We start from the raw sequence: 18,354 nt of genomic DNA, 5'->3' as shown, positions 1-18,354 counted from the left end.
GTTTTGTCCTCGTATGTTGGCTTTGTGTGTGTGCACGTGTATGTGTGTGTGTTTGTGGTGTGCACGTCTGCGTGCTGTGGGTTTCGTTTTGGTGAGGCTGCGATTTTGGTACGTGGCGTTCCCTGTTTGATATTTGTCTTTGTTTTTTTTTCGTATATCCTATATCAATTATTCTGTTCCCTTTCAAAATCTGTGCTCTGTGGTGATTCCAATCAATGTACCAGTATCAACCTCCAGTAAAGAACCAGTACATGGTACATCGCATGAACTAAGAACAGAGACAGATGGCTCATGATCTACATCGTTCACATAAGAATGGTCATGTGGAACGGATGAATACTCGCAGTACACATTTTTATTATCATCAATGTTCTGGCGCACAGCTTTAATTAAGACGCTCAATTTCAAAATCTCTTTGTTATATGAAATGTTATCGGACCAGTCGCATTTGTAAATCTAAAATATAGATATATGTAAAAGAATATTGTATATTGCACTCTTCAAACACTTTTAACATATTGGAAACGCTGGTGTACTTGAATGAAGTCATTCAATTCTGTTACGCATTTCTGCGTCGCTTGTATTTCTATGGGGAACGTTTTTTTTATTTTCTGTGTAACGTTGTCTTATTTTGCCAAATTTTAAATTGCATATAACAAAAACAATATTACGTTTTGAAATCATAAGTAAAATACGAAACATAAAAACCAAAACATTAGTCCTCCAATGTAGATAACATGGTTAAAGAAACCTCGTTCTCGTCCGGGCATGTGCACTATCAAAATCTAAGGTAATCTACTCCCTGGCGCATTTCGGTTGGGCACATTTCAGTAGTTTCATTGCCTTAGATGTCTGCTATATCTAAAATGTGGCCAGTGTAGAAGTAACTTGGTCCTGCAATGATATTTTTAAGCCGAGATAGCCCTTACTATGGAATTCCATAAACGACTGCGTACTGTCTACGGTTTACTGTGCATATTGTCTAGCAAAAGCATCAAAACATTCCGAATTATGTGCTGACGTCACAACAAACGACAGCGTCCTGCTTACTGCCCACTGCGTCCTGCCTTTTGCCCACTGTGTACTGTCTTCTTTCTGTTTCAAAATGGAGAACCTGTTACAACTATATTGGCTTCATTTCCTGGGCATAACAAATCTGTATTTCTCTCCTATTTTTTCAACCACTCGAATGTCATCTTGTATGTATCTCTTTTTTCTTTTTTTCATACTGAGGCATTCTCCAGTCTATGAAAAAATTCAAACATCTCGGTAACTACAGGTATTAATACCAAATGTGCAAGGGCAGGTTTAAGCAATGTAGACCAAAATCAGCTCAGTGACATGCAATTGTGTTACAATGTACTTTCATTAAATCTTTCTAATGGAACCAGACTTTGATACAGTTATTATTTAAGTTATCCAAAATAGTAAAACATGATTTTATATGTTCAGTGTAAAGAAGTGTCTTTAAATTACTATTGAATTTTAAAACTAAATCAGAATTACGATAGTAAAATTTAGCAAAATATTTACGCAACTTGTAAAAACGGTAGCCTTGCTGAAGAAGTTTACTTGTAATATACTGATTACGTTCATTGAAATGCTTGACATGTCTACACGTCCTGGCAAACCGAATTAATTGAGAAATATATACCCCATAAGATGTAGCCTGAGGTACATTCCCATCCAAATGGGGAAAATTTACAATACTAAAATTAAAATCATCCCTTTTGTCATAAATGTTGGTATGTATAATATTATCATAAATAGAGAGATGTAAATCTAAAAATGAAGCATCAGTATCCGAATTGTTAGTTTTAATTAACTGAAGCTCCCTAGGATAAATAGTACCCACCAAATGACCGAAAAACGGATTATCCATATTAAGAATATAATCCAGATAGCGTGATGTATTATTAAATGCAGTTATAATATCTGCCTGCGTATCTGGAGAAAGGCTCAGCATAAAGTCTCTTTCATAACAATATAAAAACAAATCTGCGACAAGGGGTGCACAATTTGTTCCCATGGGAAAACCAACAACTTGTCTAATAACTGTATTCCCAAACCTGATGTAAATGTTGTTCAATAAAAAGGAAAGGGCTTTACAAACTTCGTCACAGGTCCACATTGTATAATGTTTAATAATATTGCTAGTAAAAAAAAGCTTTATCAAAGTTGCAAGCGAGAAATGTAGCATTCTCTCTGGCAAAGTCTTTTGAATTAGGGCAGTTAGTTTGTCATTTATTAAGTTATGTGGTAAAGTGGTATACAAAGTAGAAAAATCGTAGGTACTGACTGTAGAAACCTTGAAATTATTAATTTTAAACTTATCCAGGATTTCGCCAGAATTTTTAATCGACCAAAATAAGTGTTTACCAGAGTTTTCGTAACTTTATTGCAGTATCTTTCCACGTGGGTTTTCACCTTCACAGCAGTTAGACATGATGTTTAATATTTTTGAAATATTTGTAGTTGCACAAGAGCTTGAATTAGCGATGAAGCGAGCCATACTCAAAGCCATGTGTGATAGTTAAGACAAATTGTGAACATAACAGATTTCCAGGAAATCTGCCCAATACTTCATGGAGTTATTACTCTTGCTTGAGAGATTATGGTGGTTAACAAATATTTAAAATTTTAATAAGTGAAAGTAATGGTCTGGTGAACAGTAATGGAACATGCAGCACTGCGCGCGCAGTAGGCAGGACGCTGTCGTTTACCCCTGCACCACTTACAACTTCAACTGATTAGTTTGCAGATTTACTGATACCATAAGCCAACCTGGTCCTTTGGTCTTGCAATATACTTGTCAAAAGTGATCGCTGCATGCGATTTTGTTTGCCAGAAAAAAATCGCGCAACCAAAAAATTGTTAATGCATCTTTTATCAAGAAAAAGAGAAAATCATTATATAAAGTGTTATGATTTCAACGCATTTTAGGTTTGAAGGCACAAACATAAATGTTTACCTTAACATCAAAACATGTAACAAAAAAGCAATAACAGGGAAAACAACATTTAAAGTTGTCTGTCACAATTGAACAACCAAAACAGGGTAAAACATAAACAATTCTTGAATTTCAAAAAAAATATGTTTAAAAACAGTGTCTATTAATAACCGACCATCACTTTTGCTATATTAGATGTTCTTTATGGGGGCGCCGTTTTACTATTTTTTTACGCATTTTTTTTATCAAGAAATGATTTGTTGATATCAAAATTCGATTTCTTGATATTAAGAATTATTTTTTGATATCCAAGAAATGATTCTGATACAAAGAAATCGAATTTCTGATATCAAAAAAAATTTTTTAAATATCAAAAAGAATTTCTTGATATCAAAAATTAGTTTTTTTTGATATCAGGAATTCATTTTTTGATATTAAGAATGTTGTCTATTTTTTGATATCAAAAAATCGATTTCTTGATATCAGGAATTCGATTTCTTGATATCAGAAAATCATTTGTTGATATCAACAAATTAGTTATATTTTTGATATCGGGAAATCGAATTCTTGATATCAAGGAAATCATTTTTTGATATCTAGAAATACGGACTTTTTTTTGATATCAAGAATTCGATTTCTGGATATCAAGAAATCAATTTTTTGATATCAAGAATTCGTTTTTTGATATAAAAAATTGCCAGTATTTCTTGATATCAAAAATTCCCATCTTTCTAAAACTAGACATGCAATTAGGGATAATCCCTAATTAATTTATTCAGTGCGGGGTTGGAACGCCTTAGACTGTCTTGACATAATGATTATCAGTTTGTCATGTGCTTTTTCCAATTTATTCGGTACAAATCATAATTTTTCTTGTAAAATAAAGCAGTTTGTTATGTACATTAACTAGTTTGTCCGGTACTTTTCTTAGTTTTATGTTGTGCATTCTCTAGTTTGTGCTGTCCAATTAATAGTTCGTTATGTGCTTTTCTCAATATGTTCGGTACAAATTAAAATTGGGTTATTTAGATAAAACAGTTTGTTTTTTAATTTACTGTTTGAGGGGTTTACTTTTCTTAATTTGTGTTGTGCATTCGCCAGTTTGTGCTGTCCAATTGATTGCTTAAAAATATCCGATTTCATGTGAAATTACATATGTGTACCTTACAATTTTTGTCTTAAAAAGTGGATTCCAATACATACAACAAATATACTACTTACGTTAAAATAAGTTCTTTCGGCAATATCTATTTTCGGAAACTTTTGAAAAGATATTAATATATATCTGTTTATTAAAACATAACAAACTGCTTTATCTAGAAGACAAGTTATGATTTGTACCGAAAATATTGGGAAAAGCACATAACGAGCTATTGATTGGACAGCACAAACTAGTAAATGCACAACACAAACTAAGAAATGTACCGGACAAACTAGTTAATGTACATAAACAAACTGTTTTATCTACGCAACAAATTATGATTAGTACCGAACATATTAAGAAAAGCACATGACGAAACTATTGGACAGCACAAACTAGTGGGAATGCACAACACAAACTAAGAAACTTACCGGACAATCTAGTAAATGTACAACACAAACTAAGAAATGTACCGGACAAACTAGTAAAGGTACATAACAAACTGTTTTATCTACAAGAAAGATTATAATTTGTACCGAATATATTGGGAAATGCACATGATCTGTTTGCAGGGAGGAAGTTGTTCTTACTCGCTGTCGAATAGGTCATACCCGTTTGACTCACTCTTATCTTTTGAATAAAGAAGATCAACCTGAATGTGTACCATGTCAAACACCGCTAACTATTAAACATATTTTAATCGACTGTGTGGACTTTGCTACACAACGTTATAGAAAATTATGACGTTCAATCTTTGAAAGAGTTTATTTGACAACGTTTCAGTCGGAATATTTTATCGTTTTTAAAAACAGATAGGAAATATCCAAAAAATCTAACACTACTTATTTTATTTACATTTTTGCAATATTATTATGTTTGCAGCTGATATTTTAACACACACGTACATACATTTTTACAGTACTGTTTTTAGATATGCTTTACATTTTTACATGGGGTGTTTTTAGATACGTTTTTTATTATTCATAGTGTTCTTTACATTTTTTACATGGATTTTCTTTAGGTATGCTTTACATTTTACATCAATGTTTATGCTTTTCAGTTGGTGTTTGCAATTTGACTTTCTTTCGGCGATACCATGATCAGACTGCACGGAAACAGACTGCACGGATTTGCAGGCTGAAACTTGGTCTGCACTGGTCGCAAAGGCAGAATCACTTGCCGCCAGCAGGCTAAAGGTTAATAAACAGTGTATGTCTGTTATGTTTAGAAAAGACTGTCCGGAAATTTCTTTTATTAGCTCACCTGTCACAAAGTGACAAGGTGAGCTTTTGTGATCGCGCGGTGTCCGTCGTCCGTCGTCCGTCCGTCCGTGCGTGCGTCCGTAAACTTTTGCTTGTGACCACTCTAGAGGTCACATTTTTCATGGGATCTTTATGAAAGTTGGTCAGAATGTTCATCTTGATGATATCTAGGTCAAGTTCGAAAGTGGGTCACGTGCCATCAAAAACTAGGTCAGTAGGTCTAAAAATAGAAAAATCTTGTGACCTCTCTAGAGGCCATATATTTCCCAAGATATTCATGAAACTTGGTCAGAATGTTCACCTTGATGATATCTAGGTCAAGTTCGAAAGTGGGTCACGTGCCGTCAAAAACTAGGTCAGTAGGTCTAAAAATAGAAAAACCTTGTGACCTCTCTAGAGGCCATATATTTCACAAGATCTTCATGAAACTTGGTCAGAATGTTCACCTTGATGATATCTAGGTCAAGTTTGAAACTGGGTCACGTGCCATCAAAAACTAGGTCAGTAGATCTAAAAATAGAAAAACCTTGTGACCTCTCTAGAGGCCATATTTTTCATGGGATCTGTATGAAAGTTAGTCTGAATGTTCATCTTGATGATATCTAGGATAAGTTTGAAACTGGGTCATGTGCGGTCAAAAACTAGGTCAGTAGGTCTAAAAATAGAAAAACCTTGTGACCTCTCTAGAGGCCATATATTTCATGAGATCTTCATGAAAATTGGTCAGAATGTTCACCTTGATGATATCTAGGTCAAGTTCGAAAGTGGGTCACGTGAGGTCAAAAACTAGGTCAGTAGGTCAAATAATAGAAAAACCTTGTGACCTCTTTAGAGGCCATATTTTTCATGGGATCTGTATGAAAATTGGTCTGAATGTTCATCTTGATGATATCTAGGTCAAGTTCGAAACAGGGTCATATGCAGTCAAAAACTAGGTCATTAGGTCTAAAAATAGAAAAACCTTATGACCTCTCTAGAGACCATACTTGTGATTGGATCTCCATAAATATTGGTCAGAATGTTCACCTTGATGATATCTAGGTCAAGTTCGAAACTTGGTCACGTGTCATAAAAAACTAGGTCAGTAGGTCAAATAATAAAAAACCTTGTGACCTCTCTAGAGGCCATACTTTTCATGGGATCTGTATGAAAGTTGGTCTGAATGTTCATCTTGATGATATCTAGGTCAAGTTTGAAACTGGGTCAACTGCGGTCAAAAACTAGGTCAGTAGGTCTAAAATTATTAAAATCTTTTGACCTCTCTAGAGACCATATTTTTCAATGGATCTTCATGAAAATTGGTCAGAATTTTTATCTTGATAATATCTAGGTCAAGTTCAAAACTGGGTCACATGAGCTCAGAAACTAGGTCACTATGTCAGATAATAGAAAAAACGACGTCATACTCAAAACTGGGTCATGCGGAAAGAGGTGAGCGATTCAGGACCATCATGGTCCTCTTGTTTCTTATTGTTACCTGAAAATTCTGGAACCTTCCATGATACAGTATATAGTCAGATGTTTTAGATTGAAATAGAAGCTAAGAAGCTAAACTGTAGATATTGATGAAACTTTCCGGTATTTCTTAAAAACAAATTATTACCAGTTTGGATATTTAATATTTGGAAGGATTATTTGAAGGATTTATATTAAAATTTCTTGATTTAAAAATTATCTTTGAAGAGAGGAATTATAAATTTTTAATATTACTTTTGGACTGTGTGAAACATTGTGGAATTCATTCTGACTCGATTTAAATTTGACCTGGACAAGATTTGGACTATTTCAGTTATTAGATTGGATTTTAAAGCTTTTTGTCATTTTAAAAGGTATTTGGATTTTTACTTAAATTCATGAATAAAATTTTGTTATTGTTACAGTTGCTTGTTTGTCTTTATGTTACTTTTATTCACTGTAACAAGAAATTGTTACCCTCTGACGTAACAGATGCACCTATTTCTGACCACCGTAATTTGTTTCCTTGTGTATCTATCCCGAGATTTCTAATATGGTCTGCTACAATTTAAATCTAAAAATCATAGAGCCCCCTTTTTTTTACAATCCCACTCGGACCGTAGCGCTTTTTGTACTAGTTCGGGCGCCGCGATGGAATTCCACCACTCGGACCGTAGCGCGTTTTGTACTAGTTCGGGCGCCGCGGAGGTGTTTCTTCATGCGGGTGTTGAATTGTGTTTATGCGCACTCGGTGCGGGGAGAGGATTTCAACTGAAGTCAGTTAACTTAGGCTTGTGATGTATTAATTAATAAGACAAATTAATCCTAGCATCTGTTAAATCAATAAATATTCTTTTACAGTGAAGTGGTACCTTTAAGTAAGGTGTAGGTAGGTGAGCATTTCTTACTAGGAATTCAACTGATGTTAGTTAACTTAGGCTTGAAATCTATAAACAAGGGAAATGAATCCTTGACAATTTTGCAAGTGAACAGTTACTGCTGTTATAACATGTGTTAAATTAATAAATATTCTTTTAATAAGACAAATTAATCCTAGCATCTGTTAAATCAATAAGTATTCTTTTACAGTGAAGTGATTCCTTTAAGTAAGGTGTAGGTAGGTGAGCATTTCTTACTAGGAATTCAAATGATGTTAGTTAACTTAGGCTTGTAATATATTAACAAGAGAAATGAATCCTTGACAGTTTTGTAAGTGAACAATTACTGCTGTTATAACATGTATTAAATTAATAAATATTCTTTTACAGTGAAGTGGTACCTTTAAGGTGTAGGTGAGCAATTTTTAGGTATGACTTCAGAATTCCTTCCATTTCGGTGCGGCAAGGAACACCTCCACTCGGACCGTAGCGCGTTTTGTACTAGTTCGGGCGCCGCGGTGGAACTCCATCAGTCGGACCGTAGCGCGTTTTGTACTAGTTCGGGCGCCGCGGAGGTGTTTCTTCATGCGGGTGTTGAATTGTGTTTATGCGCACTCGGTGCGGGGAGGATTTCAACTGAAGTCAGTTAACTTAGGCTTGTGATGTATTAATTAATAAGACAAATTAATCCTAGCATCTGTTAAATCAATAAATACATCAAGAAACATAACTCCATCCTGCTTTTTTCAAGAATTATTGCCCTTTTGGACTTAGAAAATCAGTTATCTAGGTTGAGTAATATGTTTAAGTCAGCTTTTCTCTTAAACTATCAAAGCTATTGCTTTTAAACTTGGAATACTTGTTCACCATAATAAGCTGACAATGTACAGCAAGAAACATAACTCTGTCCTGCTTTTTGCAAGAATTATGGCCCCTTTTGGACTTAGAAAATATCAGATTTATTGGTTAAGTTCTATGTTTAGGTCAGCTTTTCTCCTAAACTATTCAAGCTATTGCTTTGAAACTTGCAACAGTTGTTCACCATCATAAGCTGACTATGTACATCAAGAAACGTAACTCCATCCTGCTTTTTGCAAGAATTATGGCCCTTTTTGGACTTAGAAAATCATGGGTAGGACAATTTTTCTATTATACAAAAAAAAAATCAGATGAGCGTCAGCACCCGCAAGGCGGTGCTCTTGTTTATTTTCTGATAATTTTTTTTTTATTCTACACCGTTTAGATAAAAATGAAAAGGTATATGATTCCGAAAAATAATACGTTCAAAATCGCCCGATACAATTTTATGCTAAAAAGGGAATGCACTTCTCGTGTATTTACAAAAATAAAATGTATTATATATTAAGCAACGCAAAAATGGTTTATAACTGACTCTATCGATGTAGAATAAGGGGTATTATAGCACTGAATATATTTTCTGATACTTAAATTAAATATCGAATCGTGGCATTTATCTCTTTGATTTTACGCAACAAGACGTAAGATTGGAATAACTAACCAAATAATCGTCGTCTATAAAGCAGATAATATCGTATAAACAATAACAAGTAGACAGCGGGGTGCTAATTTAATTACGACAAGCATAATATCAATTATCTCTTGATCGTAAACAATTCTCTAATTACCACTGTAAGATCAGAGAAGGCTGATGACACATTTAGTGTTTAAACAAACCAGTTTTATTTTAGTATGTTAATAAGGACACCCAAATTACCTCCTATTGACCTATAACTTTTTTTACGTAGTTTGCACGTCACACAAGGGGTTTTTCTTCTTAATCTGCATTTCATTTACGGAATCATGTTGTTCTCATATTTTTACAATTTATAAGTAAAAGAAATGAAATCACTCACTAAATATTCGGAAAAAACCCTTAAAGCTATTAAAAAGTAATAAAAGCATTTACCAAATATAAAACATATAAAACATTATCAAGAGAAAACATAAGATTCCGCCTTTAACTTGTAGTTCGAAACTAAAAAATCATCGGATAAAGTGTTAATTCGCGAAATATTTTCAAAACTTTTAAACTTACTATGTCTGTTATTAGACATGAATCGAATAATGAAGGTACTTGCTTTCTTTGTAAAAATACGAATTTCGACAATTAAAATTTTATTCTACATAGTCTACATATTCATGATTGTTTTTTTTTTTCAATTGACTTTTCAATTTTTTCCCCGTTCAAAGCAAACTAAAAATATCTTAATAAACACTTATCAAGGAAGAAATTTTAAATGTTATGCTAATAGATGCATTTTAGAAAGCAAATAACGTTCTCATTGTCTCAGGTTGTTCGTCGACGGTAGGGAAGTAAGAGCCGGGGAGGTTGATATCTCCCAGGAGCAGAGAATGCCACGTGGACCGTCAACCGGAAGCAGAGGCCGCGGACGCGGGGGCGATCGGCGACCCCAACAGCGGTGGACCCCATCTAAGCCTTTCGGCGGTAGAGCTCAACCCCAAGGATACGGCCGGTCACCAGGCACCGGAAATGCGACCGACTCCACGCACCTATAAGGGGGCCGTGGTGGACTTTCATACTCTTGCCTCAATGTTTGTGGCTTAACAGCAAAACTGAACATCCCTGAATTTGTCAGTCATGTAAAGTCTGTTGATATATTTTCTTGTTTTGAAACCCATTGTGATGATTTGGATCTAATTACCATTGACAGTTATGATTGTTTTCTTAAAAATCGTTCTCAGATAACATCCAAAAAGTCCGGTGGTATAGCAACTTTTATTAAGAAAGATATTTCAAAGTTTTTCTCTATAATCACAACTGAATGTGAATATATACAATGGTTTAAGCTATCTAAAGCTGTTTTTAATGCTGACAAAGATGTAATATTCGGTGCAGTCTATGTACCCCCTGAAGGTTCAAAATATTTTAATCAAAACCTACTGGATAATTTTTATGCTGAGATTGAAAACTTTAACTCCAATAATAAGTACGTGATATTACTTGGAGATTTTAATGCCAGAACATCTAATATTGCAGATATTGCAGAAGTAGACCAAAGACTATTTGAATTTATAAATATGGACACGTCTGATATTTTTTATATTTATTTGCGTGAGAAACTACAAAATAGTAATATGTGCTTTGAACGTTGTTCTCAAGATAGTCATGTTAACCGTTTTGGTAGATTATTGACCGAGTTTTGTCGTGCTAATGATTTTGTTATATTGAATGGAAGGTCATTTTCTGATAAAATTGGCCATTTTACGTGTAAAGATACGTCTGTTATCGACTATGTAATATCATCGTGTGAGGCTATTTCTTTATTTAAAGATTTTAGTGTGAGCGAATACTGTCCTTTGATCTCAGATGTCCATTGTTGTATAAATTTTAAACTAAATACAGAATATTTAAATGTTAACCAATATGAGACAGGTAGTGAGAAAATACGTAAATGGGATAATAGTAAGAAACAAGATTTTATAGATAATATTAATATGCATATTATAGAAGATGCGTTGCAGAGACTCTGTGAAAACGATGCGGATTTTGACCAAACTAGTATTAATGAAATAGTGAGTTCTGTTGATTATGCTTTAGTTGACTCTGCCCGCACTACGTTTGGTATATACAGTAATATCCAATCAAAGGATAAATGCAATAAGAAACAGTCTGCTAAATGGTTTAATGATGACTGCAAAGCAGCTAGGAGTAACTATCACAGATGTAAACGCAGATACAGTTATGTTAAAAACAATGATACTAAAACAGAATTGTTACAGTCATCAATAAAATATAAAGCTATAATAAGAAAATCTGTTGTAACACATAAAAGAGGTTAGGAAAAAAATTAGAAATATGCGGAGTAAGTCGCCGAAGGAGTATTGGAACTATATTAATAGTTTAAATACAAAAAGTAAGCAAACTAATGCTAACCCTGACGCCTTTTTTGAGTTTTTTTTAAAAATTTGAATGCTAGTTACGATAATGCAAATGAACACGTTGATGCTGATTTTCCAAATGTACATATAGATCATAATCTTAATGACGAAATTACTGTTGATGAAATAAAAAAGTGTGTTAACAAATTAAAGTCCTGTAAGGCCAGTGGCTTAGATAATGTATCAAATGAATATATTAAAGCATCTTGTCATATCTTGATGCCATTGTATCAGAAATTATTTAACAATGTATTTGATACTGGGTTAATCCCAGAATCGTGGCTAGTTGGATCGATTGTGCCTATTTTTAAAAATAAAGGGGCAAAGGATGACCCGCAAAATTATAGAACTATAACAATTCTGAGTTGTGTTGGAAAATTATTTACTGCTGTGTTGAACAACAGACTATCAGAATACCTAGAAACTTATAATTTGTTAAACGAAAACCAAGCTGGTTTTAGGAAAAACCATTCAACTCTTGATCATATTTTTGTCTTGCACACTGTAAACGTAGAAATAAGAAACTATTCTGTTGTTTTGTTGACTTCCAGAAGGCCTTTGACTCTGTATGGAGAATTGGTCTTTGGAGTAAGTTAGTGTGCTATGATATAGATGGTAAAATGTTACGTATCATAAAAAACATGTATAATGGCATAAAATCATGTATTTCTGTTAATAATAAGTTGTCAAATTTTTTCCCTTGTGCAAGAGGTGTGCGTCAGGGTGAAAATCTTTCACCGATACTTTTTTCTCTGTTCTTGAATGATTTGGAAAACTATTTGATGGAACATAATAACGTAAGTGTAACTATATCAGATGAAAACTTAGATATGTATTTAAAATTAATAATTATACTATACGCAGATGACACAGTAGTCTTTTCAAATTCTGAAGATCTCACGTCTGTATTACATACTTTTAATGAATATTGTACACTATGGAAGTTAGATATTAATTTTGATAAAACTAAGGTTATGGTTTTTGGTGATCGATCTCATAGAAATAGAAATATTGTTGTTAATAATCACCAGATTGAAGTTGTAGATACATTCAAATATCTTGGTGTGGTTTTCTCAAAAAATAGAAATTTTGCAACAGCTAAAAAGCATATTGTTGAACAAGCACGAAAGGGTTTATTTAGCCTGTATAGAAAGATAAGAAATTTAGATTTATCAATAGATTGCCAACTGAAACTATTTGATTCTACTATATTACCCATCTTGACTTACGGATGTGAAGTCTGGGGTTACTCAGATGTTAACTTGTTAGAAAAAGTGCGTACTGACTTTATGAAACACATATTGCATGTTAAACGTAGTACTCCACACATTATGCTTTATGGTGACCTCGGTAGATACCCTATTTGTATAGCTATTAAAAAGAGGATAATTGGATTTTGGTATAATGTTATTACAAATAATGATAAACTATCGTCTTTTATGTATAAATTTATGTATTCGGACTACATCAGAAACGACAAAATGTACAGTTGGTTGTCATATGTAAAATCTATTTTAGATGAATGTGGTTTAGGTTATGTATGGCTTAACCAAGGTTTCAATGGTTCTAGAGAGCTTTTGTTAGCTAAAATTGAAAAATGTCTTCAAGATCAGTATATGCAACCCTGGCATAGCAACGTTTTTGAATCTAATAAATGTTTAAATTACCGTATGTACAAAACCGAACATAAATATGAACATTATTTTGATGCACTATCACCATACTATGTTCAGACAGTTGTCAATTTTAGAATGTGTAATAACCATCTACCTATTGAAAAGCTAAGATGGGCAAATATAGAACGTAATGACAGAATTTGTAATGTTTGTAATTTACGAGAAGTAGGTAATGAATTTCACTATTTATTTAAGTGTACTCATTTTAATCAGTTACGCAAAAAGCTAATTCCTGAACGGTATCTAAGAAACATTAATTGTATAAGTTTTGACTCTTTGATGAATGAAAAGGATGAAAATATTCTTTACAAGTTAGGCAATTTTTTAAATGTCGTTATGAAACATTTTAAGAAACCACCCGGCAGGCAACATACCACATAATTTAACTTTTAACTTGAAATAGTGTAGCTCAACTTGTTTTCTACCACTGTTAAGTGTTAACTTATATTACCTTATATTTTGCAATCTGTATTATATACTACCCGCAGCCTGGTTAATATGTTTGTAATTATTGAATTATTATACCTCTTATCTCATTTGTATGTGCCGAGTGTACTAATAAACTGTAAACTGTTTCGTTAGGAAAAAGTTCAAAGACTATGTGGACATTTCGCAAATATATACGAAATGATTTCGTGAGAATTATAACGGCATACATGTATCTGATATTTTCTAAGACTTCTTTTTAAATATTTTCTGAATATTTACACATAAGATTTCATTAGATATCTATAATCCACCATACTCAAACACTGATTTGCTCGTACATTTAATTGCAGATCGAAGAGATATATATTGATAAATTTTCGAATTATTTCGTTCGATTCAACGTTAGTTGTAGTAGACATTTCAAATTTGATTTTAATTTCCATTTTAATTAACAATAAAAAACATTCCAAATGACTTCATTGTTTCAATCATGTTTTATTCCTTATGATTACGCGATTAATATTGCGAGAAAAAAGAAGACTTTAAAAATAACATTCTGTAAGTTAGATTCAACGGAAAATCCGCAAAAAAATGCGGGATGGTTTCGTAAAAATCAGCGGCATACTTCTGTATCTGACATTTTTTCTTTTAATTTTTTTTTTTTAATACGTAAATGTAATAATATGTAAATAAAAATCGTAACACTATCAATAACAAGCACGACTTCAATAGTATCTTTTACCGCAAATGGAAGAGACATAGCAAATTACGAACGACTTAAACGTACTTTTTAAAATTTTAAAACTGCATTTCATTTTACATTGAAATTATTGAAAGATAAACCCAATCGAATTAATCATTCCAAACACTATTTATTAAGACCACACAATAAGTATTCCGATGAAAAATAATTCTGTTAGATGTGACGGAAACTCGCAAAAAAAGACGGGATAATTTCGTAAAAATCTGCGGCATAATTCTGTTTCTGTTAGTTTTTCTTTTAAACCTTTTTTATTTGAAATTTAATATGTAAAATATTATTGAGATATCTATAAATCACCATTATCAAACAAGTATTTGATAGTATCTTTAACCACAAGAAGGAAGATACAAGATAAATTACGTGCGACTTTTACGTAAATTGAAGAATTTCAAATTTAAATTATAAGTTAAATATTCGCAGAATCACACCCAAACGATCACATATCGTCAATTATTAATCATTCATTATGATAACATGATACAAAATTCGACATAATAAAGTTAAAACATTTTAAAGACAAAAACGTAGAAATTACGTGAGATTTCCGCAAAATTTTGCGAAATCAGAAATGTTGTAAGCACTAAAGCTCACCCAATGTGACAGGTGAGCTAAAAAAGACAAATAAACGTTCATAATACCCCTATCGGTTAATTTGCATGCAAAAGATTGTGACCTATTACATGGGCACAATTAAGCCAATAACCTTAAGCATTTTGAAAGTCTTCGATTCAGAATCGCTTGAATAGATGTTTAATAGATCCGTAAAAGTAGCTTCTCAAATTGACATATTGCCGACAACGGTTCAGTGCAAATGCCAGCGACAATACAATGATAGAATATTTTTCCCCTTTCTAGACCACGTTATACAGGATCTTACGCTTCGTTTCCTAAAACAACTGACAGACGTATTACAGAGTACCTATCTGCTGTCAGAAAAGCTTGGCTGTCAAATGAAAAACGTTGAAAACAACTTCAATATCGTTTTTTTTCCCCCTCATGACTTACTTACTAATGGAAAATCAATTTTAGACAGAACTTGCAGGATGGAAACACTTAATGAGGACATTAAAAGTTTAATGTCTCTCCAAGAAAGGTTTGAGCTATGCGATGCGAATTATTTTCCAGACGTGAATACCATTTTCCAGCTGATTCTGTGTTTGCCTGTTGGATCCTACTCGTGTGAACGAAGCTGCATTGCTCTAAGAAACAAGGAAGAATATCCAACAGGGAAAGCCACGTTCAAAAAACGCAGCCTCCCCAAAGACACATACGAACAACCCCTGCACACCATACACAAAAATGAACACAAAAGGACAAAACAAACAAATACAGGAACACAGTGGGGCACCGCCTTGGAACGATCAGTGGCAAAACCACAACTGGGGAGTTTAAACCGGATTATGGTGCACCTAACCTCACTCTTACCCCCACCATGTTCCAAAGTCACAAGACAGTAAAACTTGGGGAGACTGCGTTTTTTTGGAACCTGGCATTCCCTGTTTGATATTTGTCCTTGGTTTTATTTTTTGACATCGACAATAAAGGACAATCGGTTTAATTGTTTCGATTCGATGTTCGTTCACAAAAACACGCAGTTGATGATTTTGAAACTCTTCAATTCCGGACTCTCCCCGCCATTGCGGAACTGCTTCTAGCTTTTGATTATTGAATATTGAAATAAAACAAAATTATACTTCATAAATTTACCTTTTAGTGTCTTTAAAACGCAATCTTTGAATAACAAAAAAACGCAGGATATCGCTCATATTCCCGAACTTTTTTCCGGTCAGACCCCCTTACACTGCTTGGGTAAAATACCAGACAACTAACAATAGGAATCATCAGTTTAATACATGATCAAGAATAGACAGTTTATAACATGAGACAAAAAATCAATTTTAGGAAAGGATGAATTACAAGTTCAATAATTCAAAATTTGCTATATAAAATATTTTAAAATGCCAGTGACAATGCTAAACGCATTTTCACAGACCATTCTTTTCACTTAATTTTCTCTTCGGCAGACTGAATGCCAATCAAGCGCCCTTCACCAATTTCAAGTTAATGTGAGGTAGCACAAATATGCATTATTAGGACGTTTCAACAGTATGATATTCATAAAAAAAACTCAAAGATGAGAAAACTGTTTAAAGAGTGGACACAGAGGTCAAGTGGTAACACTGTCTGACATCGAAACAAGGGGTCGGGAGTTCCAGCCCCCACTCCTTCAACTAAAAAGATTTTCCAGGTATTAACTCTTTACACCTAGCACCTAAAGTACCAAGGAAGCTTCCGGAAGCGGACCGTCTTCTGTATCTTTCACTATCCTCCACCTATAACTACTAACAATCTCCGCTCGAGTCGCCCATGCGGGTTACTGGTGGCGGTTATAAATAAGTCAAAATACAAACAAACGAACAAACAAACGTAAAAGTTGATACTTTGCTGAGTTGACAGATTATAGTGTTTTTCATGTGCACACATACCTACATTACAAAAAGGGTATGTGCATATTCACCACGCACTGTCCCTTATGATCAGATAGTTTATCTATTTCAACTGGATGCTTAATTTTTTTAACAATTATAAGCAATTCTTGCACATTTCTTTTTCATTTAGAAATGACATATATATGTAATATGTTTCATTATTACAAAATGTAAAACAAATATCAAAACAAAATTTGTACGGCATGTTTACCTAATTTTCTTCAATAATATTCCAAAATACAATTTGTTAAACAGTCTATTAAATGTACTAAACTTGTTACTAATTTATAGTCATTAGGCGAGATCGCAAAACTCAAATTTAGCAAAAGAAAATTGTTAAAATCGATCCAGTCAGCACACAGCAATGTCGCCTGGTGCAGCCTGGTGGAGACAAAGCGAGTGGAGACAAACTGTTGAGATACTGTCTTTGGAAACACAATTTGTCAGCTGCCTTAATTGTCCTTATAACTATATCTGCTACACATGTTTTCCTTACGACCCCGATACGACGACGGATCACGAGAGCAAATATTTCGTAAGGGCGCTCGTTTTCAATTTTACTGAATTACCTTAACACAGCTTATCTTGTCAAATGTCTTCATTGGCAAACATCTCTGAACTTGTTAATTAGCATCTTACAATACACTTTTAGCCTGAACGCTTTTTCTTTAATACAATGTCCTGGTACTCAGTTACAGTAGAATTGCACCAAATCTGCAACAATTCTTTTTGGAAACCGCGCCCACACTAAAATCTACGTATGAAGCATATCAAAGTTTGTGTCAGTATTTGAATTCGATTCAATGTTCTCAGGTTCGTCTCATCAAACAATGCACTTGACAAATATACACGCCGTCGGCATGTTTCTGGTCTGTTTTTTTAAGATGAGAATATTGCATCTTAGAGGGGTTCATGTATTTATTAGAATAGTAAATAAAATTAGCACCCATGCAGTGATTCTTATCACACGATTGTTAAAAGCCGGAAGCCATATTAAAACATACTTCTAGAATGTACTCATCTGATATGTACGGCGTAAACATATATTTTCGTATCTATGATTGGTAAATTGTAATTTAAAACGTTTTAGGTTCGTACTGACTTTCGTCGTTTCACTGTGTTTTCTTGTTTTGTCAAGTATTAAAAATAGTCGGTTGCCCCAAGCAAAAAGTAAGCTAAAGACTTGAGTTTTGTGATACGCGTTGCCAATGATGCCATACAAGAAATATTCATCACGCAAAGTAAACTGCTATCAGCACCATCAGTGCCATACTGCCGACAGCCGCAATATTAGACAAAATTTTCCATCTTCTGTTCTCCACAATACACAGCATATCCGTCCGCTCCACCTATAAATATACGAGAATATATAATATGTGAACCCGCTCTA

The 18,354-nt window shown here is 33.6% G+C and overlaps 1 protein-coding gene across 1 annotated transcript in view; it reads right to left on the bottom strand.

Annotated features, from left to right (window-relative positions):
* Nucleotides 1-16,307: 16,307 nt before the first annotated feature.
* Nucleotides 16,308-18,354, bottom strand: part of LOC123543299 (sodium/glucose cotransporter 4-like) — a 51,388-nt gene continuing 49,341 nt past the window's right edge. The window contains exon 17 of the mRNA XM_045329409.2: nucleotides 16,308-18,313. Within this exon, the coding sequence (XP_045185344.2) occupies nucleotides 18,197-18,313 (117 nt within the window). The 3' untranslated portion in view covers nucleotides 16,308-18,196. The remainder of the gene's footprint in view (nucleotides 18,314-18,354) is intronic.

Source organism: Mercenaria mercenaria, chromosome 15 (genome assembly GCF_021730395.1).
Source record: "Mercenaria mercenaria strain notata chromosome 15, MADL_Memer_1, whole genome shotgun sequence".
NCBI classification, from domain to species: Eukaryota; Metazoa; Mollusca; class Bivalvia; order Venerida; family Veneridae; genus Mercenaria; species Mercenaria mercenaria.
Note: the sequence above shows the minus strand (reverse complement) of the source record. Positions and strands in the feature narration are given on the sequence as shown.